The sequence below is a fragment of the Callospermophilus lateralis genome, chromosome 6 (assembly GCF_048772815.1).
Source record: "Callospermophilus lateralis isolate mCalLat2 chromosome 6, mCalLat2.hap1, whole genome shotgun sequence".
NCBI lineage: Eukaryota > Metazoa > Chordata > Mammalia > Rodentia > Sciuridae > Callospermophilus > Callospermophilus lateralis.
In genome coordinates, this window is record NC_135310.1 from 101,542,133 (window position 1) to 101,567,836 (window position 25,704).

At 35.4% G+C, this 25,704-nt stretch overlaps 1 protein-coding gene across 29 annotated transcripts in view; it reads right to left on the reverse strand.

The window, feature by feature from the left end:
- Positions 1-25,704, reverse strand: part of Mlip (muscular LMNA interacting protein) — a 225,866-nt gene that overhangs the window by 12,079 nt on the left and 188,083 nt on the right. For 26 of the 29 annotated variants that reach the window (XM_076858562.2, XM_076858582.1, XM_076858581.1 and 23 more), the window contains one exon: positions 20,070-20,276. The exons of the other annotated variants lie outside the window; for them this stretch is intronic. In XM_076858562.2, the coding sequence (XP_076714677.2) occupies positions 20,070-20,276 (207 nt within the window). The remainder of the gene's footprint in view (positions 1-20,069; positions 20,277-25,704) is intronic. 29 annotated transcript variants of the gene reach the window in all.

The following is a 25,704-nucleotide window of genomic DNA, read 5'->3' on the forward strand; positions in this document are numbered from 1 at the left end:
AGGTTTGCCTTTTTATTATTGTTAAGCTAACTGAAATGTGATATTACTGTCTTGTGGTATTCATTATGTGACACATTTTTACTTGTTCATTTAGTTTGCACAACAGCCTAAGGGGATGAGGACTAGAATAACTTTGCTTCACTGATGAGGAAACTGAAGCACCAAAAGAAAGAATAATTTATATAGGTCCAGAACTAGAAAGTGGGAGAGCTGTGAATGGAATCTGGGGTGAGAGTTTCCAGAGACTATTTTCTAGAAGGGAATGTGAGATAGTAAACATGTCCAGGTGAACTCTGGAGCTGAGGCAGGAGGACAGACAGCAAGTTTGAGGCCTGCCTGGTCAACTAACTGAGACTCTGCATCAAAATTAAAAATAAAAAGGGCTGAGGATCAGCTTAGTGGTGCAGGGCTTGCCTAACATGTGTGAAGCCCTCAGTTCAAACCCTAGTACTAAGAGAAGAGAGAGAGAGAGAGAGAGAGAGAGAGAGAGAGAGAGAGAGAGAGAGAGGTGGGGAGAGATATCTTGAGAAGACTATAGGAGAAGGGAGAGAGGGGAGGTAGACAGAGACAAGAGAAGGGAGTTGCCATTGAAAAAGTGAAAGCCAGGTAGTAAAGTCAAGGGTGTCCCATTTATAGATCAGAAGCAGTCAGAAGTGGCTGGTGCAGCTTTGAAAAGCCCTCATAGGAGACATGATACAATGGTGCTTATATGTCAGAGGAGGCCCAGATCTTTATTCTCTTTGACAATGAGAAGTCATTGAAGTATTATAAGCAAGAAAGGGGCACATGTGATCAGACTTTTATTTAAAAAAAATTCACTGTGACTGATGTGCAAAATATTGATGGAGGATTAAAAGATATTTAAGTAATCTGTGACTGAGAGAACAAGGGTAAGAAGGAAGGGAGGAAGGAAGGGGAAGAATGTTTAAATGAAAATATTGCCCAAGGGAATAGAAGAGGATCAAGTTTTTCTGGGGGCTCATGCCCTTGTACTCTCTAGGATGAGTGAAAAAGGACCAGACAAACTAACTAGAGAAGAAAAATTTGGAAATGTTGGAAAGATATAATGCTAAGTGCAGAGGTTTTTTAAATGCATAAGGAATAGAGATGTCAAGTGGGAAGGACAATAAAAGATGGTATAAAAATACTGCCAAGGTCAGAACAAAAAAAAAATAAACATTAAAATAAATTTTACATAGATAGATAAATGGCTTGTTATTGAAAGAGTCTGTGATGCTGAATGACAGGGTATCATCCAGACACGCTTACTTGGTGGTAAATCTTCTGGAGAATGAATGACTGTTTTCTTTTTTTTTTTTTTTTCTCAAAGAAAAAACATAACTGAAAAGCTAATAATTTTATTATCAGGGTATTATTAAGTGTAGAAGGACAAATGAAATGAAAATCTCAGGGGAAATGAGAAAAATATACTTTCATCCTAGATGGAAAACTCAGTTCTACATATCGGGTAACAGATTAACTCACTTGTCACTGCTAGATAACCAACAAGCGGTGTTTGAATGAAGTTTTCTGTTGGTTTGTAGTACACTCTTGAACATAGCTGCCAACAAATTCACAGAAAGCCTTGGGAAGTGCTTGATACCAGTGTAGGGCTTTCTCACAAATGCTACTGCTTCTCCAGAGGTAATATGGCCTTTTGTAGCTAAGAAAAAGAGGCAAAATCCCCTGAAATCATTGGACAAACAAGAATCGAAGGAAGGAAGGAAGGAAGGAAGGAAGGAAGGAAGGAAGGAAGGAGGGAGGGAGGGAGGGAGGGAGGGAGGGAGGGAGGGAGGGAGGGAAGGAAGGAAGGAAGGAAGGAAGGAAGGAAGGAAGGAAGGAAGGAAAGAAGGAAAGGAGGAGGGAGGTAGGATGGAAGATGTTGGGAGTTGCCCCCGGCTCCAAAGACTAACTTCCCCATCCCCCAAGATCCTGTGGTCCAATGGTGAGCCCTGCTGACTCACATGATCCTTACCGACCAATCAAAAAGCACCCCATGCCAACTATCAAACCCTTCAACCATTAAACTGTCATAACTGTCAAACCACCCCTGGCTCTATAAATATGCAGAGCTGTTCCTCAATAAACGGGCATTTTCTCCAATGGCAAGCCTTGGTCGTTCTTTCAGAAGGAAGGAAGGAAGGCAGACAGAAAGGAGGGAGAAAAGGGGGGAGGGAGGAAGGAAGGAAGGGAAAGAAGAATGGAGGAAGGATGGATTGAAGAAGAGGAGGAAGAGGAGGAAATGTACACTAAAGACTTGACTTTATCAGTCAAGTCTTTAGTGTACATCAGAAAAGGAATTCATAGCTCTAGCATTTGTGAGATACTTCCTGCCCGAAAATGAAGCAGGTTTTCCTAACTGCCAGAAATTCTAAAGCTGAGGAAGGGTTGCAGGAAGTTTTAACATTTTAAATTCAAGGGAATACATTCTGTCCAGAATTTACTCTTTTGGGATTGCCTTTGTGTTCAACCACATCTTCTTATAAACCTTCTTCACACCATTTGTCTAAGTAAGCTATACCTTCCACTTCCGTCTCTCTTCTTAGAATTGTGGACTACTCAAGACAGAGTGTGACGTTCTTAAGAACATCTCTCAAAAGTACACCCAAAGATTATTGTAGCAATGCCTACATAACATGCTGTCTGATTCATAAGTATAATGTCATTATGAGACCATCAGTCACTGGGAGTCCTGAATCATGTGTCATGTGCATAGGTTTTATGCACCTGGCACGGGGCTCACAAAGCATAGAGGAGACACTGTGTGAGTATGAAGAAAATTAATTAATGAAAGAAAGAATAAAATGGTTAGAGGACAGATAAAGGGTTTTCTGGCTTTCAAAGTTACAAAACTCTGAATTAACCAAGAATTAGGAATTTTTTTACTACATCCAAAAAATATCCTCATTCACATGAGACTTTGCAAAGGGAAAGCCATTTAATTCCCCAAAATGAATTCTGTTGGCTCCTCATAATTCTTTTGCTTTAAGAGTTGAGTTTATTTGTCAGTGTTCAAGTACACAGATTCTACATGCAGTCTCATAGTTTTGGTTCCTCTTGAACTATTCAGAGGTCTTGCAACACGAGGCTTGCAGTCATCTGCATCTTGGATAGCTCCTACCTTTCAGATGAAGCTGGAGATCTCCATGTGAGCACAGGCCTCACCACTCCTACCATGAGGAGGCCAAAGGTCAGAAGTCACCTATTATCATGCTATTTCCATATCTGGAGTGCTTCACTCATTTTGGAGATCTGCCTGGGCTAACAAAGTATGTGAGTTTTAATCCCTTATTTGCAATATCTCAGTGCACAGGAAATACCCAGGACATCTTTTGTAAATTTCAGATTCTAACATAGTAGGGACGGAGGGGGCCTGAGAGTCTGATTTCCAACAGGGTCTCAGCTAATGATGCTGCTGCCATAGGTGTAGTAGTGAGAACATGGCCAATATCTTTGTATGAATGGTTAGAATTGATATGCCTCAAACATATATCTAGTTACATGTAAGACTACACTGAAAATGTCCTAATCAGTGAAGTTGTATTGCAGTTGTATAATTAAACAATTTGCTGCAGGTCTGTTTATTATGTTCCTGCTCATGTGCCAGGCACTTTTCTAGATCTCAAGGACATACCAGTGGCCAGTGACCATGTCCCTGCCCTTGGAGATTACAATCTAATGGGAGAGACAGATACTAATTATCAGGAACATATAGAAACAAACACAAAATAATGTGTTAGGAAACAAAAGTATTGATTGTTACAGGGATTCATTACAGATAAATCTGAGTCTAGAAGGATGAAGTAGATTTTTTTCCAAGATGCTGAAATTGAAAAGATAAGTCACCTAAGAGGAATAAGGAATATATTAAGTTCATACAGAGTTAGTCACAAAAAAAAATCATAATTAGGCTGATTGAAAAAATAGGGAGAAAATTCTGAGTGGATGGGCAAAATGAAGTAGAGAGAGAAAGAGAATTACTGTGCAGGTATTTGCATGCATCAACTGCACTTCAAATCCGAAGGACAAGCTCTTGAAAATGTTTATTAAATGAATGAACACTGTCAAATATGAGCTTTTTTCATTTCCCAAAAAGACTGCAAGCTGCTTGATGATAAGGTTCATCATATCCTAGCAGCTGTACAACAAACACTAGTTGATTTATTTTATTGCTCATTATTCTAAGCCTTTGGACAAAATATGGTAGTGCTGAGTTTTTTCTTTAATGAGGCCAGTTCATGTTATCTGCTATGAGGGAAAAGCTGGCTTCTGTGATAGGCAAAAACATGCCACTCCTATCAAAAAGTGAACTGGCTATATGTCTTAAAGATTTGATCTGCACTAGCACAGATATTTTTAAAAGGTATTACACAAAAACATGAGTTGTTTAAACATTTTTAAGATAATTTAAAAATACAGAATCTGGTTTTGGTGATGACCAAATATTGACAAATATGTCTGATTGGGTTATTAGACCCTTTACCCAATCAGTGAAATTAATCCTCTGATAAGGATTAACTGAGTGGTAACTGAAAGCAAGTAGGGTATTGCTGGAGGATGTGGGTCATTAAGGGGTGTGCGTTGGGGTATATATTTTCTCTGTCGTGAGGGCAGTATCTCTCTCTCTGCTTGGTGATCATCATATCCTGAAACACTTCCCTCCCCTACACTCTTCTTCCCTGATGTTTAGCCTCACCTTGAGCCCCAGAAACGGAACTAGCTGTCTGTGGACTGAAACCTCTGAAACGGTGAGCCCTCAAATAAACTTTTTCTTCTCTAAAATTATTCTTATCTTTTGGTTATAGCAGTTTAAAAAGCAAACTAAAACAATGTCTATTCCACTAACTCCCTGTGTGACCTGGAAAAAAAAATTCACTTTGCACCTGGGCCTCAGTTTTTTCATCTTTAAAATATGGTCCTGAGTAGGTGTGTTCCCGTTCCTCTTCTAGCTGACTAATTCATTGGTTCTGTGATCCTTAAGCAAAAAACTATTGGTTGATAATTTATGCTGTCTCAGAACTAAAATTATCTCTTTTTGGAATTTCCTGCTGTATGCCATAGCTGAACAGAAGCTGTGCCCGTGGGGAGGGCAAAATAGACTCCCTAGATAACATAACCTGGGATCCTTAATACCAGTTCTCAGTTCTGCCATTTATTCTTTGAACTTTTATACAAACTGGTAAGTTTCACAGCATTCCTTCATGTGTTCTCTGAGTATTACCATATGCTCATTGATGATACATGTTAATTAATGTCAGTTGGTATACATGTTCATTGTTTATAAACCCACAGAACACTCATTGTTGAGTGCTGCTGCTGCTGCTGTTGATGATGATGATGATTATATTGGGTCTAAACACGTAGAACACCAGTGATAAATAAGTACATTTTCTGCTCTGATTTTTGTAATAGAGTTCCTAAGCTATGACTGAAAACTCCCAAATTATTCTATTTTTATTCTTAGCCTTTCCTCTTTCAGGCTAGCAGGCAAGAGATTTAGGACACGTTAAAATTGCTTTCCAAAGACCAAGTTCTAAAAAACATCATAATGGAATTTTGTTCTGTCTGCTATATGTTCAACCTGTTTAAAAAACCAATACCATACCCTTTTCTTTACTCATATTTTTCATCTAGAGCTGTTTCTTTTTTAGCTAGAAAACCATTTCCCTGGGGGATCAACTACACCAATCACTTTTTTTTTTTTCAGTGCATAGCTCCCAGATAGTAATGAAAATGGAGCAAAACCTACATTCCAACACCATTTTAGGATTTAAGATAAATTGTAGAAATTGAAATTGAAATTGACAAGGAAGCATATTAGTTTTTCTCTTTGCCAATCCTTTAAGGGCACAATTAGTTGCTTACTACTATAGACAAAACATCATATTCAATTGTTTTCAATATTACACTGGTCTAGTGCAATCATAAACCAAACCTTTATTTCTTCACAAGATATAATAAATAGCTTTCTTTCAATATTATTTATCTTTTTTGGAAACAAGGGGTATTTGCCTTGTATTTCAGTGTGACATCTAGTAATAAGAAAGTAAATAGTTCAATATTAAGATTCTCAGTTTCATAAATACTTTTCAGTTTCTTCCTCTGCCTTATTTCCATCTCCGCCTTTCTTCATTGGCAGTTAACTCCAAATTGTCAGCACTGTGTCAACAGCTGTTAGCTGATCTAGGGTAAGGATTTCGAAGAGTATTTAAGCAGAGGACTAGATATGACCCTGATAGGTTGAAGGCATGCCCCATCCCACCCCCAGAGACTGTATACTAAACCCCACTCTGCTCTCTGCTAACACTTCACCCCCAGAAGTATCATTAGGGATGTTTGGGGTAGGGGCAGTGGTGGTTGAGCAGAGGAAGGGTGTGTGAATGGTAAAGAACATAGGAGCAAACCATAACTCCAGAGCGCCCTCCTATGTGAGCCTGCCAGCCTGATCTTCCTGGCATTGGGTCCATTCCTTCAGCTCCACATCTTTCCATATGTTGCTTCAAACTATGTTTCAAAGACTGGTCAGCTCTTCCTAACACTTTACATGTGCTTCAAACAACTTTAAACTGTCAGTACACTCAGAGTTTTTCCTTCCCCTCTGGACCTTGCCCACTGTATCGTCCCTCCAGGCACTGTAACTTGGTTTTAGACTGTGGCCATTCCTGAGTGATCTGAGGGAAACTAAGACCTCCCTCAAGGAGAATTTGTCATCTTCGTTTTCTCCTAGTTATGTTCTTCCTAGAACCACTGTTCACAGCCATGGTATTTCTTTATTCAGACTTCATAATATAGGTGTGGTATTTACTGATTACTAAGAAGCCCATAGAAAAAACTCTACACTGCCAACAGATTTCAACATTTCCAAAGACTGAGATCTTTTGTAAATTGGGATAAAAAATGTTTATAATACTATCACATTTGTCTAAAATGTCACCTAGAATTTTTAAAAACGGTTAGAATTTCATTCAAATTGGGAATATAAAATATATTATCAGGCATGCAAAGCCTCAGAACATTTGCCAAATGAAGGCCTGCTTCAAAAATTTTCTTGCATCAAGGGCTTGAATAAGAAAAAAAAATACAGGATTATTCTCCAAGAAATATAGGAAGGAAGAATAATAAAATATTTTGAGTGTGTTCTTGACATAAAACAAAAGAAACAAAATGAAATACCATGAAAAATAAAGAAAGTATCTGTAATCATAACATGCAAGAAATAAATATCTAGATTTAAACAGTCTGAATAGAATGAGAAGTAATGGAAAGGACCAAAAAGATTAAAGTGTCCTACTAGGAGAAGATATAGATATTAAAACTTATAAACATGGGCCTGAACCATAAATTAAGGGGAATCATAACAACAGAGTAGGATAAATAAAATTTAAACTGGTAAATTAAAACCATATCTCTCTAATGGGAATTTGGAAATAAAAGATAAATATGAAATTATGAAGCATGTAAAACAACATGACAGCCAAGCCCTGTGACACACACCAGTAATCCCAGCAGCTTGAGAAGTTGAGACAGGAGGATTGAGAGTTCAAAGCCAGTCTCAGCAATTTAGTGAGGCCCTAAGCAACTCAGTGAGTACCTGTGTCTCAATAAAATACAAAAATGTCTGGGAATGTGGCTCAGTAGTTAAGTGCCTTTGTGTTCAATTCTCAGTACTAAAACAACAACAGCAACAACAATAACAACAAAAAGACCCAACATAACATAATTAAGGCCACGTATTGAGATAATCTTATGTATTAAGAGAAATTTCTCCAAGATAAAAAAAAAAATCAAGATCAAGATCAGGGTCTGGGGTATATCTTCAGTTGTAGAGCATGTGTCTAGCATACATGAGGCCTTAGATTCAATCCCCAGCACCAAAGCAAGTTTTAAAAAAATCAATATCAAATAAATAGATAAATGAATAAATAAACCACCAATGTTAGAAAAAGAGTGGCCAATAAGAAGCATACAAACAAAAGTCACAGGCAATTAAAAAATCAAAAGGGGAAAATGATTTATATTTCCAATATGCTTTAAAACAAAACCTGAATAGAAATCTCATTATCTTGAAAAATAGAATTCAAGGGGAAAAAATCATGAAATATAAAAATACATTATATACTAATCAAAAATCAGTTAACAAAAAAAAATATGACCACTGTGAACATACATTCCTAAAAACATAGCTTCCAAATATTGTATATTCCAATGTTTGATACATACTTTTAGGGCAGAGAGGCCTTACACTTCACTTGAACGCCTTTACGGGAATAAGAAAGTGTCTAATGTCCAATTGGAGCTAAATAAATAGTTCTATACAACCTAAGGCCCAGACTCACAGAGAGCTTTCTTACCCCTCAAACAGATTTCCATTTGATTCATAGAACACATGGAGCGTGTGACTTATAAGAAGGCTGAATGGGCAGTGGCAGCTGTGTGCTATGAAGTGCAAGAAGCTCACTTGTCCGTGATGCTTCCATCTGAAAAAATGCCAACTGATGGCAGGTTTTGTTTTTCCCCGAGGCCTATGAAATACACACATAGTTAATAAATTTCAAGGGGCCAGCATGTTATAAGAGCTTTAAAAATTATCTTTCTCAAAGTAGACTTTGCCTCACTAAAAATGTCAACCTGCCTGCCTCCAGCCACACATCTCTTTCCAATTAGCAAACTCTTAATTTTTATAATGATTTTATTAAAAATGTCACAATAAAATTCTTCATTTAGATAGTATGTGTTCAATTTCCTGATAACAAACGAGTTCTGGGACAAATGTCACTAAGATTGAAGCAAAAGAGTCATATGAATAAGAAATTGATTGTTCTCAGTTTCCTGGAAGAAATTTAAAAGTCAACTGTTTTGTGATTACATTAAGTACATTTTAAGAATGATGGCTGGTAATTAGATAATCTGAAACATGGCCAGTTTCAAATGCCAACCTACCATTAAGGCAGCTATTGAAATATATTGTGTTGAAATGCTCTTTTTGCCCTCTGTTGGAGACCCTAACTAAATAGGATTGATACTTCCATTTTGCAGAATTGCTTCTCTTAAAATACCTACTCGTATTCATTTTTTAATGTTAAAAGTCCAATTAATTTGCATTTAGCCATTTGCACAGAATGTTCCTAATGAACACACTAAACAAATTCATATTGTGAAAACAATTTGGCATCAGCAAATAGTGCTTGTGCTTTGGTTTCCTGAAAAATCTCAAAACATTAAAAACCCATTTTGAGTTGGATAAAGTTTTTCTCTCTCATTCCACCCACCTCAAAGGTTTTTCTCTTCTAATGTTTCCTAATCGTTATCCAGTTCCCATTACTTCCAAAAATTATAGAAACGTTTTAGAATTGAGAGCAAGACACTTTATCTTTATGATGAACCCAAATAAATTACCTTGACTCATTCACTTAGAATGATTTCTAATTGTATTTAAAGTTAGAGCCCATCAGACATTATTAAGAAGTATTGTAGAAAGAGGTTTGGCTCCAAAATTCAAGATGACATTCTTTGTTAAGTGGATGCCTCAGTACATTATTTTTGTTTTGTTGTTTTGCTTCTTTTTGAGACAGGCTCTCTCACCAAGTTGCCCAGGCTGGCCTTGAACTTGTAATCCTCCTGTCTCAGCCTCCCAAGTAGCTGGGATTATAGGCATATGCCACCATGCCTGGATTTGTTTTATTTGTAAGTATACTTATAAAAATATTTTTAACATCTCTGAATCTAAACAGGTACCGCTTACATTAGAAAAACAAATTGTTATTTCAAAGCCCTCTCAGCCTTTGAACCAGTGAAGGTTTGGTGAAGGTTGGAGGAACATTAGATTTTTTCTTCTCCAGATAAATAATAATTGCCTTATTCGGTTAAATGATCATTGATAAAGTATGGGGAGAAGCCTCAGAGGAAAAAAAAAATCTCCAATTAGATGAGCCACTAAAAAAATTAAAACATGCTCAGTAATATGTCTATAATATTAATATTTTAATTCATTGATTGGATTTCTATAGATGTATGGCATCAATTCTCTAAATATCAATGTAATGATAATACCAGTTACAATGTTCTCAATAATGTTAACAGTACAAAATTTACAAATATTCTAAATTTGAAAAACAACAAATAAAAGGAAAAAATGAAGACAAAGAAATGGAATAAAGGAAATCAACAATTACAGGGTAAAATATCCAAAGAGTCTCAGGAGAAGATGCTGATGGCCTCATAGCAGGCTAGAGCCATTTGGGAAGGGGCCCTTCCCACTTATCCATCCTGGACATGAAGTACCATTTCCTGTCTTTTGTCCTCTTACCTCACTCACAAAGCACCTTTCTACCACAGAACCTCTGAAGTAGGAAGTGAGTGTGCCATCTCCTAATACCATCTGATTTGGAAGCAAAGGGAGCTATGGTGTCTGTCCCTTGCTAGTGGTTTGTTTTCCTCTACTCACTAAACTGTGTACTTCTCATTCATAATACATTTTGCTAAGTAGGTTCCCTCACTATTCTAATAGATGACCCACCCGTGGCTCATGATAAGTGCAGTCGTCCTTTAGGTAGCAAAAACAAATACTGGATGGAATTATACTGAAAACACCTGTGTTTTGTTCATTCTTCCATTTTTTTCACTGCACACAAGTTCTATTTCCTCTTTATTCATTTTTTCCTCTTTATTCTTAATCTATAATCTCAAAAGAAGCTGCTCAGAAAAAAAGGCTAATAAAAACCAATCAGTAAATATTCCATTGTTATAATGATAAAATGCATTGTTATGTTTTATCTTTCTTAGCAAAAACATAATTCTAATATAAAAGATTATTGTAATTTAAACTATATTTATGAAAAAGGCATTTCACTTTCCTTAAGGGTAAATCATATGAAAGTACAAGTGGAAAGCTGTGGTATTTTTCAGATAAATTACTTTTAATAATTGAAGTAGCACACAGGAAAAGAAAATACGTATGCCTTTGAGTCAATAAAGCCACAAGTGCTGGAAATCTAAACACTTAGATCCAATTGTAAATGTTATACACACATATGGACTTGTGAACTCAACCTAGCATTTTATAACTTACTCTAATAAAAAATAATAAAAAATCTATTACCTAAGCTAATGAGCACACTATTTAATAGTTATGATTCCTCTTATTTACTGCATTATTTTAATTTTTTTAGCATTTAAAGTTTTTTTAAATTGACACATTTGTGAGTTATCATGTGAGGTTTCAATGAATGTATACACTGTGGAATGTTCAAATCAAGGTAAGAATATCTATCTCCTCAAATATTTATCATTTATTTGTGGAAAAAGATTAAAAACCCTTTCTTCTAGAATTTTTTTAAACGTACAGTATCATTTTGTACAATTGACAAATTTACATTATCGTTTTCTATAGTTGCCCTATTGTGCAGAAGAATACCAGAACTTATTTCTCAGATTGATCTATAGCTAAGTACTGTTGCCAATCTTTGTTCACTCCTCTCTTACTGGGGATTTTATGAGGAAAACAAAAAGAAAAAGTTCAATTATGACTGAGCACTTATCAACCTATAAATATAAATAGTTTCCTTTTAAAGTTATTATCCATAATAAAATTCATTTCCTTAGTGAATCATTACAGAATTTAAAAGCAAAAGAAGGAAAGTTTGTTTTCAAAGGAAAGCACAAAATTTTCTATGAAGTAAAAACTTTGCAGTCACCCAGTCCACTGACATTCTGAGTTTAGAAATTTTAAGTGGGGTCATGAATGTGCATTTATCTAAAGTTCCCAGATAATTCTAATGCAGTTAGTCCAGTTTGGGTCCTAGAGTCAGAATTTTTAAAACAAATGCAAAGCTCTACAATTATAGCTGAGACAGAAACTCACTAAAAAGAATGAAGTATGTGGCAAAGAATTAATGTAAATTAAATTATATGCACATAAAATATCAAGGCAACTTTTGAGAGAAAGTGCACAAACAACAAACAAAAGCAAAATAATAATAATACATATCAAATACTTTGGAATAGTTCCCTAGAGGAAGAAAGAAGGATGAGAAATGAAAATGAAAGGGAATACATATGTAAATAAATTGGAACCCATTATATGTCATAATGAAAAGGAAAAGGCACTTAAAGTGAGAGTAATGTCCTACAAGTTTAGTTGGTGGACTATTTCTGCAACCCAGCACCAAAATCTCATAATAAAGACAGATGCTGGAAGACCTATAATAAAGACAGATGCTGAAAGACCTATAAAATTGTACTTAAGTTGGAACATGAAAATTTTACTTGCAACAATTCTAGAATAGAAGGATCTTCTCCCCATTGTTTTGTTTTGTTTGGGCTTTTTTGTTTTGTTTTGTTGTCTTTTTACAAGGAAGGAGACTAAAAGCAAGAGTTTGATTTGTATTTTCAAATACAGGCATAAAACATTTTACTCAACCAAAGAAATTCAGCAAATGATGCCTTAATACAAAGACTCTACAGATGAATTTCAACTTACATTTCACTATAAGTAGAGTGATTTTATAGTTTCTAATCAAATCATGCCACTTTCGAAAATGAAAATGGGCACTAAAAATAATTAAAGTTAAATCATTTTAAAACAATTATTGACGGAAATATTTTATTAGAGTGGTAGACATAAAATGTTTGTTTTCAAATAACTATTTTTTAAATAAAATTCCCTAAAAAAAGGAAAATATATTAGTATATATTTTTAAATGCCCCAGACTGATGGAAATATATAGTCATTCACATAGGAATATGGATTTTTCTGTCTATATAAGAAAGGTTAAGGTCTTGCCCTGACCTCTAGCAATGATAGCAGCATGGGGATCTTGCAAGTGGCAGTGGGTATGGTCAGGGCTCTAAGGGGTTCTGGGTGAGGAAAAGAGAGTTTGTTTGAACAACTCTTTCTGGTCCTGAAGTGAAAGTTATAGTGAGAGGGATTTTTCAAGAGCCCATTCCAAAGAAAAGCACTTGAAATTGAAAGCTAGCCCTTGCATTAAAAATATACAATAGAATTTAACAGCAGTGGGGCCAATAGGATGTTATATCTGCAAAGAACGCCACTATACTTATTCGTCTCTTTCACGGGACATGAACAGACTCAAATTGAAATGGTGTATGGTTACAAACCAGGCACAATGATAATGCATTTTTAGAAAACTGAATGTAAAATAAAATGACTGCATGGTCACAAACTGGCATCAAAATAATATATATATATTTTTTTTTTTTTTTAACTGAAAGAGAAGATATCCTTAAGGATGCCTGTGAATTTTCTCCTGGGGCTTCAAAGCTATCTATAAAGATCCTATTCTTGCTTGTAAAACCTCTCAAGCTTTCACAGTAAATAGAGACTTCCTGCTTCAGAAATCCTAGCCTTCTTTCTGCCAGCAGATCAGAAAAGTCACCCTGACTGTGAAGACTTAGTCCTTACTCCTCTGGGTTCTATACATAGAGTGGTCATGTGTTTTCTTGTTTGAAGCTGATGTAAATTGGCAGAGTAGGAACTCAAGGGAGAAAGAGATGACTCCAGATAACTTCCTGTCTAGAGGGCCTGCAGTTGAGCTAAAAATTTTAAAAATAAAATAAAATAAATTTAAAAAAGCAGAGGATGGGGGTAGTTGGAATGAGAAAAAAGGAAACAGTGCATATGACAGAATAATTAAGTTGGAATATTTAAAGCATCCAGAAGAATTGGAATTTGGGTTGATTTAAGTAGATAGGTACACCTCCAAGATTATGAGTAGAAGATAGAAGAAATGAAGTGAAGGATGGATGGATAAAAGTATCAAAGTTATGGAGAGGGATAATGTATTTACTTTATGTGCATATAAGTTTTTCCATCTACAGGCCAAGAAAGCAGTTGAAATGCCTGATGCAACATAATAATGGTGTCTATCAAGAATCATCTTTGTAAAATAACTGAATTTTCTAACAGAAAAGACTTCGAAGGCCTTAATCTAGACATAAACACATGTATTGCACATGATTCTTTACTATCCTTGAAGATAAAAATATTTAAATGCATTACAAGACAGGGAAAATTGGAAAAATGACTAGAAATGAGAGACAGTTTTAAGATAGTAGCCCCACATACTCAGATGCACTGTTCTTTTGTGCTCTTCCTGGTTTCAGCAGTATGCATAGCCCAATGCATGACATAGCAAAAATGAAGACAGTACCCTTACATTTTGATAGCCAAAGTTTGGATTTGCAGGAGCCTGAGTTTCAAATTAAAATCATAAACATGAGATCGGGAAATATAGATATGTATATTTGTGTATGTATAAACACACACACACACACACACACACACACACACACAATCCATCCAGCTATGTCATCTTGGACCTGTTTGACACCATCCAGCCCCTGAACTTCAAACCATCTGACTCTACTTTTCTTGCCTTAGGGCATTTTCTGGAGATTTATGCTGCCCCTCTCCCAGGAACAACCCTCAATTAGTGACTGTCAGAACTTCCCTCCCCTCTTTTCTTATAACAAGGCTCTGAGCTCTATCCTCCATTGGCTTTTCAGAGTTCCTCCACCTAAGATCAAGCTCCAGTTCCCAATAGCAGTTTGCTTGCTAACATACCCTTTGGGATACCCCTCTCTGCCTTGTCTAATCCTAGAACCACTTCCAAAGTAACTTCTAATATGTAAATTCTCTTTCTTGTTTGAGAAGCTCAAACAAAAATACAATTGATTCTTAGTATTCATATTTTTATCAGCCAATCAATAAAAAATTTGTTTTATGTATGATTCTCTTTAAAACATTCATTTACTATTCTACAGTTTTATTGATAACTCATGGCCTACAGCACTGTAATTCATGCCTAAAAATTAAAAGCTTACCCGACATCCTCCTCATTATTTGTAGGAACTCTAGACAGCACTTCAAACCCAGATTTCACATTCATTTTAAATAACAAAATTAGTAAGCAAATACACACAAACAAAAATAGTTCTAAGTAGATCACAAAAAGGACAAATATTTACAGCATGATAGCTAAGACAAGAAAGCAGAGTGCTGCCTTGTTCAACCTCAGCTAAGAACATGTACATAGGTGACTCAAATTTTTTCCTGTTCTGTGCATGCCCATATATGACCAGAAGAGCAAATTCAGTAAGAAGGTATTAATGCAGTGTTATAAATGAATTTTAAGTAGTAGATGAACTCACAAATATGGATCCTTTTGGAGACTCCCTCTGACAAAGGGAGTAGGAACAGTAGGTCATCTAAAATGATGGTTTTGAGACGGCCACAAAGAGTTTACCTGCTTTCAGCATGTGGTGACAATGTCCTCCTATGAATACTGAAGGCCACTGAAATAGCTGACCTGGAGCCCATGTGGGCATGTCATGCAAGTGAAGAAAGAAAGATGAAGCTAGGTATTATCCAACGGGTGGTCAGACACCAGACAGAAATGAGAACTCCCTAGCAGATACTAGAGTCCATAAATAGCAGAAGGAGATCAGATGCTTCCTACCTTTACATCCTGAATCCACCTATGCTCCATACCCTGGTGCTCCAAAAGCTGGAAATCAGATGCAGTTCTCAAAAGAAGAGGTATCCTCATTTGACTAAAATTATTCTAAGCATATGGGTAAAGCCATAAATTAATTCAGATTTAGGATATGCTTAAAATAGGAATAATTGTCAAACATTGGGGATTCATAGTAAAGAGTTGAATCATTTCAGTATTCATTCATCAACATATATTTATTGCCATGCTAGAAGGTGAGAATACTATATTAAAGGTGTCACATCCTAGATGGACACCAAGGCACGCCCAGCAAATAAGCAAATACAGGATGACCTATAAAATGCATGACATGTTTTGGCACAGGCAAGGATTACAGTAATTGAAGGGTGAAAAATAAAGACCACTTTTAATGTTGACATATGGAGAAACTTCACCCAAGATGAAGGACAATTTAACTAGTCATAAAGCACAATAATGGTTCACACAAATAAGGGGGAAAAAAAGACCAGGTGCCATGGCATATACCTGTAACCCCACTCCTCAGGAGGCTGAGGCAGGAGGATCACAACTTCAAGGCCAGCCTCAACAACTCCGCAAATTCTCATATTAAAAGGAAAGAAAGAAAGAGACAGAAAAAGAGAGAGAAATGCAATCAGGGGGGAAGTAGGAAAGTATTTTCTATGAGAAGAATGTGCGAGGAGTTGAACAAGCTCAAGGCATGCCTGGAGGAAAATAAGTAGATCAGTTTAAAATAAGTCGAATAATAATAAAGAATAGTGTGAGAAAATATGACTAGCACGGCATAAGAGAAATGCATTTCTCTTGGTGAATGACTAGTTATGAGGACAAAGCAGAAAAGCATGAATGAATCATAATAGACAAACCTAGTTTTGAGCTTGGGAATTTAGAATTAGGATATTAATGACAGAAGTAGGGAAGCCAGTACAGAGCTAGTTTCGGGCAAAATGAATATGAGGTGACAACATGACATCCAGGGAAGTGATAAGCAAACAGCTAAAGATGAGAAACTGGATCTCGGTGGAGAAACAAAATTGGAAATGTGGATTTGAGACTTATCAGTGCTGAGATAATTATTGAGGCCTGTGAGTGGTGACTGTCTGACGTGAGGCAATTAAAAAAAAAAAGTAGAAGTTGGTGTCCACAAAGAAAACAAAGAAAGAGCTGTCAGGAAGTTGGAATGTAATCTATCCCAGGAGCAGAGTCAGGACAATATGCAAGAGGGAATGAGATCAGCAGCATGAAATGCCAGACAGGGATAAAAGAGACAGAGACCAATTTCCTGATGAGATTATTCTAGTGGGAGCGTGTCAGTGGAATGGTAGAGGTAAAGGAATGCTTCTGAGAATGGGTTTAAGAGTTAGCTGATAGAGAAGGAAAAGATAATTGTTATTTGACCATTATAAGACAAATAAAATTATGAAATTGCTAGATTTACAGCATCATCAAGGAATAGGGGGAGAAGCTACTTTTATTTTATTTTTATGTTTGATGTTCCTGCACACTAAAGGAAAGCATTCTATGGAGAAAAATCAATCAAGGAATAACAATTCCAGAAGGCTTTGAAATAAGAAGATCTAACCTATCTCATTGCGTTTCAGGCACTGTTTTGCATGGTGTATACATATTAGACCATCTTTTCTATGATACTCTGAAAAGTTGAGTACTACTATCATCTTTGTTTTAAAGATGAGTAAATGGAGGCATGAAGAGGCCAAGGGACATGCCCAACATCACTGTCTGGAAGGCATGGGGTCAAGAATGAATTTGGGTTAAGTGACTAGAAGCATTATGCTCTTATCCACTGGGCTATATCACTTTCAGTGATTATTGAGGAAGTAAATGAATGACTTTCTTCATGAGACTGGAGGCAAGAAAGGAAGGTAGATATACTGGTTTATGCCAGAATGACAATGAAAGCATCTGAGACTATCATGTGAGGTGTGACATCATATTACAGAGTTCCATCTGGAAACTAAGAAAGGAGAGAAGAGGTTGGGAGAGGACTTAGTACTTGAGGAGTTCATGGAATTCAGAAGGATGCACTGCAGACTCAACATAAGGATACAACTGTGGGACAACTTCTGGAGCCCCTACTGATAAGGGACCCTAAAGACTGATAAGTCAAGGTCAGTGTGGACCTCCAGAGAAAGGGTGGAAGATCTGAGTTTAGAGGTGAGCCCTGTGGGTAAAGTTGTAAGGTCGAACTTGGAAGTAATGTTAGGATATTGGAGAAAAGTTAATGTAGGTGGCAGATTACATTTTATAATTCCAGACAAGAAGCAGTTTCAAGTTAAAAGAATTTTGATAAATTAGTATGGTATTGGCTCAATATCAACAACACAAGGTTTGTAAACCTATATATCAAACTGGATGATCCATATATTTCAATAGGAGCAATAGATATACAAGTTTAAGCAATTGAGTCTTCCACTAGAAAAATATTGTCTTACTACAGGATGATGACCATGATGGTGATTTTATTAATAATATTATTTTATATTTGATTGGTTCCTTATTCACTATCAATTAATCTCAGACTCTGAAAAACAAAATTTGTTGTATGAACTGAAAGTAGTTGTCCAAATTCACATGGCTTGGTTTTTATTTTTTCTTTTCTTTCTTTTCTTTCTTTTTCTGTTTGCTTGTTTTAGGCAGGATCTCACTGTGTTGCCAAGGCTAGTTTCCAACTCATAGGCTCAAGAGATCCTTCCACTTCAGCCTCCCAAGCAGCCAGGGCTATAAGGCATTAGCCACCATGCCTAGACTCACATGACTTAAGTGAACAAGCAAAGGCTAACATATGAATGAAATGCTGAGTCTATCCTTGTTGAACAGTTCTAGAAAATACCATTAAAAATCAAAAGAGTGGAACAGTTCATGTAATTCATGACTAGGAAATACAATCATAACCCTATGATAGATGACAATTTATAATAAACTGGCTATATTATTATAAGAATTATTAACTTCAATAACTAAATGGATTTCATAAATATTGGCAAGCATTAAATCATAGAGAATTTCAAATAATGTAAAACCATTTTTAAATATCAGTCTTCCTCCACTGATATACTTTTTTATTTAAGATCAAGAGTAAAAAACAACCAAAAGTCATAAAAATGTCATGTTGAACTTTGTTGGCAGACAATGGATGTTTTAGACCTTGTTTAATCAGGATTGATCACTCAGCTCTCAAAGATGGCATAAAATGTAAACAGCTCATTCTTCTTTGAACGATAATGTTCACTATTTAGATGGTTGTTTGTGTTTAGACTGAGTTTATAACCATTACTTCAAAAAAATAAATAAATAAAACTTAAACTTAGGGCCCAGGGAGTACCCAGGAGTATTGTGCACCTGTTTCTTGAAAGATAGCCTTCATGGATTTTCAACTATAGTGATATATTTAATTAGTTATAAAGAATTTGGAAGATAAATGCTTAACAAGATTTTGAATTATTCAAGAAAATTTATTTGAAGGCCCCGTTTTACTGGTAAATTATTTTTTAGGAGATTTTCATTGTCTGAGAATCTGTACAACTAGGTTGCCATTACAATACAGCACTCAAAACATCAAACAGAGCTCACATGTAAGTGCAATATAGTGTTGATTGCTGGCTTTTTTTTTTTTTTTGCAGGGTAGGGGGATACTGAGGACTGAACCCAGGGGCAATCGGCCACTGAGCCATATCCCCAGACCTATTTTGTATTTTATTTAGAGACAGGGTCTCACTGAGTTGCTTAGCACCTTGCCGTTGCTGAGGCTGGCTTTGAAATCTTGATTCTCCTGTCTCAGCCTCCTGAGCTGCTGGGAATTCAGGTGTGTACCATCACACCCAGCTTGATTGCTGGTTTTTAATAAAACACATGATTGTATTTCAGAACCAATCATAAATATTTAATACTTTGTTTCCTGTATGCACACATACATATATTTTATGTATCCACACATACATGTATACATTTATGCATATATGCACATATATATATATGTGTGTGTGTGTGTGTGTGTGTGTGTTTTGTGATATATATAATATATATAATATATCTCCAGGTACTGAACACTTCATGACTTTCTACGTATCTCATTACTCTGCACTAATGAGTTGGCTAGGCCCATTTAAAAATCTGTTAATATTTTTCAGATACTTGCTGAAATTCTAAGTACTTCTTTGCACATTGACTGAAATTATAAGTGCCTTCTCATCAAGTAACTGTGATTTAAATAAGCTTTTTAAGACCACTGAACTAAAACTACAACAATAAATTTATAATGGCATCTTGTAAAGTTTTAGAAAATTTCTTGTCATCTCCACATTGGTGTCAGAACACTAAAAATGAGAAACACATATCAGGAAATGACTTTAAAAAGAAAAGTAAATTTTTATTATTTCTCAAGTTCAATTATTATCTGCTTATAAATAATGTTCTTCAATACAAATATTCTTAGCACATTTAAATGTTAAATCTTTAAATATTCTTAATCTATAAGTTTCTTCCTTATGTAAGTTTTAATGGTTAAGCATAGTGAAGGTTCCCAGCACATACATCCCCATTTGGGTAGAGAATTCTCACCTTATTATAGGCGTTGTGACTAAGGAGGGTGTGAGAATTCTCCTGTTCATCACTCAGTGAGAAGGAGGATAAATGACTGAAGGGTCCTGGGGTAAGACAGTCAGCATGTGGGAGGGTCTGAGGCTGCAGCAGGGATTTAGCAGGAGGATAGAGTTTAGTCTGATATAAAGGATGGAGCGAAACAGGCTTGTGAGGCACTGTCACATCCTGGGAAGAAGAAAGGCATAAGGAGTACGTTAGTGGACAAAAGTCGAGCACACTTTTAGTTCTACTGTAGATGCACTAGTATGAAGAACAGACTTCTTATAAGGAGGTATCACTCACAAGACACCTGCTTCAGAGTGTACTATGTGTCTCTTTCAATAATTCCTTTTTATCCCCCATCTCCAGCCTTTGTGCAGAGCAAAATAAGGGCCTGCACAGTGTCTCCTGAAGGGTGCTAAGTTTGTTATTTTTGGAAGTCTTGAGAGCAGAAATGTGTAAGAAAGGAGAGAGTCTATCCAAAGAGGTTGGATGGGGATATTTAAAGAGGAAATAGAGGTAGAAATCAATTCAAGGATGCTTCTGACTTGCTCTGGAAAAAATTGGAGGAGACAGAATAGGGCATTGTAGAGGATATTAAGATCTGACTGGAGGGATTGAGGTACTAGGTTTAGTTCACCAAATAGTGAGTTATCAAGTTTAATTTAGCAGAGAAAAAGAATTGGGGAAAGTTGAATCTGAAATGAATGAAGGAAGACTTCAATTCCAGGCATTGTCCCCTTGGAGAGAACCCAGCGGTGCAACCGCAGAGAGAGGTAACAGCCCTGAGGGTGATCTTTAACATGGAAATGGGAAGAGCCAAAAAAAACTTTGTGGAGGTAAGAGCTATTTAATGAGACCATGAATGATGTGAATGAGCAAGGAAATTATGAAAATGAGAATTTATTCTATCAATAAAAGTTGCAAAAAGAGCATATCTGTATATATGTACATATACATGTATGTACTTTCTAAATGTTTTAACCTGAATTCATTTTTCCAAACAATATATTTTTAAGCAACTGATTGATTTTCAGAAATGTACACTTCGTGTGTTGCTATACCAGAAGATATCGTATGTTTTAAAAATATTTTCAAATAATTGGTTAAAATTTATCTTAAAAACTTCTTGGAAATTTTTAAGTAAGCTAAAAATCTTAAGTTTGCAGAATGATAGGTTTCAACCTTCTATACCTTGAAAGAATGATGTGTTTTATTTCTACTAGTTTTTCATTTGTTCTTCAAGTATATCTTTAGCAAAAATACAAATATATATTCTAATTTCACACATACACAACAAGCATACACTCACTATAAAAAAGATAGCATCCTTTACACAATATCCTGTATCATATTTGCTTTTTTTTCATTTAACAACAATTTTGGAATACTTATCAGTATTTTAAAGCTATTCATTTTCTACCAAGACACATTATTGAGTTATTCTAATTATTATTTAATAATTTAATAATTATTTATTGTCATTTAGTTGATTCCCTTAGAAATTCCAGGTGAATCACTTAGAATCAAATCATTTAATACTGATGAGATTATCTCCTCTCTGCTACTTAAAACACTTCTCATTTTTTTGTCTAATTTCATTAACTAATAGTTCTCATTCTTCTTATATTGAAATATATTCTGCTTTGTCTTATTTATCAATCAAATATTTTATAGTTTTATTAAGAACTCATTACACATCTTAATCAGTGTGAAAAGTGAATAACATGAAAACTGAATGGCAAACACAAAACTAGTTATCCAAGAAAAGGGAATATTGTTCTTGATAGTTGAAGGTGCTTAGAAAAAGGTGGCTGGAACAGTCTCTGGTTAGGCTTCATTTTTCTTGATGGGTTTAAGAACCCATTCTCAGGATGTCCAGGGACAAGCCTGCAGTGATTCATGGAAAACAGAAGGTACACAATATGGGAGAATCCTGTAGGCTCTAGTTTTATGCAGTCAGGGGGAAAATGTCCTCCTAGAGTGTGCAGCTCTGTGTTTTATACTTCTGAGTTTACTGTGGCTAAACTCCAATTCATGGGAGTAAATCAAACCTGAACCCCTTGTGGAATTATGTCACCACATGATCCTAGCTTACCCAGGCATCTGGGCAGACAGGGAGAGCAGAATTTTATCAGCAACAGGACAGGCCAAAGAGAACAAAGAGTCTGGGCCAATCTCATGTGAGTACTGCTGGGTTTACAGTGCAGAATAAAGGAGAAAATATTTTTGATATCTATGTCACCTAAGCCTCCTCTTTCAGTCTGTGCTAGCTATCTCTTGGGCTTCGCATCAAGTTATTATCCTGCCATTCTCTTTACCATTACCCTGGGAATTTTCCCTGCTTTGTTCTTGTATTCAAACTTCCGTTTCCAAAATTCTAAGGTTTTCTCCTATATTTATTTAGGTTTTCTCCTATATTTATGCATTAAGCTATACATTTTCTTGCAAAGACTACTTTATCTATATCTTGTATATTCTATAATATAATAATTGTAAGGACGATAATCTTATTACCATTTTTCCTCAGGTAGGAATCTTGTGTTTTTTCAAGTTGTATCTCTTTTACATTAGTTTAAGAAGTTGGTTTTAATATTATACAAAGTAACATATAATCTTTATAGAAAAATTAGAAGATAGAAGCAAGCTAAAAGACAATTTAAAAAAGTAGTTTTAATCCTATGAACCCAAAGACAATCTTCCAAATATCCTTCTTTCAGGTGGTGAGGGAATAACATCCTTCCTGATTTCAAAATATACTACAAAACTACAAATCAAAACAGTTTAAGGTACTGGCATAAAAATAGACATGTAAGCCAATGGAACCAAAGTAAAGAGTGCAAAAATATATCCATTCTTTATGACAAATCAGCTGATTTTTGATAACAATGCCAAAACATACAATGGAGAAAGATTAGACTTCTTGAAATAAGCCTATATATCCACATCAGAAGGATAAAATTGAACCCTTGTCTCACACCATGTGCAAGAAATCAACTCAAGATGGATAAAAGACTTAAACCCTAAAGCCTGAAACTGGTAAAACTACTAGAGGAACAAAAGGGAAAAATTATTTTGACATTGGCTTGGGGAGTAATTTTTGAATATGACATCTAAAACATAGGCAACAAAAAGTAAAACTTTATGCATGAAAAAAAATCAACAAAATATAAAGGCAATCTATGAAATTATATCTATAAACTATATTCTCAATAATGGCTACTATCCAAACTATACATGGAATTTAAACAAGTCAATATAATAATAATAATTATTATTATTATTATTATTATTATTATAAAAACTCCCCTCCCACACACACATACTCTGATTTAAAAATGAGCAAAGGACTTGTTTTAGGTAGCTTTGCATTGCTGTGATCAAAATACCTGACAAGAATAACTCAGAGGAGGGAAAATTTATTTTGGCTCATGGTTTCAGAGATTCAGTCCACAGTGTGCTGACTCCACTGTTCTGGATCCAAGGTGAGGCTGAACATTATGGTATAAGAATGTGGGGAAGGGAAGCTGCTCATTGCATGGTGACCATGAAGCAGAGAGAAGGGACATGGAGTTAGGGCCACAAGGAAGATGGACCCTTTCAGTATATGCACCCAGTGTTCACCTCCTCCAGTCACAGCCCACCTGCCTAGAGCTACGACCCAGTCAGTCTATTCAAACAAGGATGGACTGGTTAATTACAGACCTTATAATTTAATCACTTCTCCTCCAAACATTCTTGTACCAACACAAGAGCTTTTGGCACCATATATCCAAACCATAGCAGGACTTAAATAGATATTTCTCAAAAGAAGATATGGCTAATGAGTAGGTGAAAAGGTGAATGGGGATATGAAAAAATGTTCAGCATCACTGATCATTAGGGAAATGCAACAAAACCACAATGAGATATCACCTCACCTCTGTTAGAATGATGATGATTCAAAACACCAAAGAGTATAAGTATTGGAAAGAATGTGGAGAAAAGAGAACCCTTGTGCACTGTTGTCAGGAATGTAAATTAGTTTAACCATTATGGAAAATGATATAAGTTCCTCATAAAATTGGAACTAAAACTACCATATAAACCAGCAATCCCACTACTGGGTATATATGCAAAGGAATTGAAATCAGTATGTTGAAGAGACACTTGCACTCCCATGTTCATTGCTACACTATTCACAACAACCTAGAAATGGAAACAACTTAGGTGTCCATCAATCAATAAATGGATAAAGAAAATGTGGCATATGTATACAATGGGATACTGTTCAGCCTTTAAAAAGAACAGAATCTTCATTTGTGAAAACATGAATTGGGCCAGAGATCATTATATTAAATGAAATAAGCCAGGTACAGAAAAACAGTACTGCATTATTTCATTCATAGAATATTAAAATATTGATACAAGAAGTTGAGAATAGAACAGAAATTATCAGAATCTGGGGAGAGTTAGAAGGAGGAAAGGAAGGTGAAATGTTGATCAGTGGATACTAGCTACAGTTAAATAGGGGCAAGAAGTTCTGGTATGCTATTGCAAAGGAGGATAACTATAGATAACAATAATGTACTGTACATTTCAAAAAGCTAGAAGAAAGGATTGTGAAAATTTTCACAAGAAATCAAAAATATTTGAGGAAACAAATATGCACAATATGAACATGTGCAAAACATCATGTATCATAATAATATGTACAATTGTTATATTTTTACCAGTTAGATATAATTAACAAAATTAAAAATATGTTAATAAAAATGTAAGGTAAACATGTTTACCTTTAAACATAAGGTAAAAAATGTTGATGAGATTATGAAGGAAAGAAAACCTTTGTACACTGTTCATGGGAATGTAAATTCCAACACTTAATATGGAAAGCAATAGTGAAATTCCCCCCAAAATTGAAAATATTACTACCATAAGATTCAGAAATTTCACTTCTTGATATATACCCAATTAAATTAAATCAGTGGCTTGAGATACTAGTACTCCCATGTTCTCTGAATAATTATTCACAAAATACAAGATATGGTAACAACTTAGATGTCCATTAGTTGTCAACATATAAAGAAAACGTAATAGATAAACCTGCAATGAAAGATTAATCAACCTTACAAAAGAAGGAAATCCTGTCATTTGTAATAACATAGAAGAAAGTAGAAGTGAAATAATTCAAACATAGAAAGCCAAATACCGTGTGAACTGATTTATATGTGGATTTTAGAATAGTCAAATTAAAATAAAATAAATGAAATACTCAAACTTATAGAAGAAGAGACTAGAATAATAGTTGCCAGGGCCTGGGTTGTCGGGGCTTGGGGGATGTTGGTCAAAGATTCTATAATTTTAGTTATTCAAGATAAACAAGTTCTGCATATCCAATGAATAGAAATATCAGCATAATTAACAAAATGTACTGCATACTATGACTTGATAAGTATGGATTCTAAATGCAATCACAAAATAATAATTACAATAATAATGGTAGCTATGTGAGGTGATAAATATGTTAGCTTGATTGTATTTTATGATACATATCAAAACATTAAGTGGTACACCTTAAGTATACAGAACTTTATTGTTAATTATATCTCAATAAAGTTGGGGGGAAAGGAGA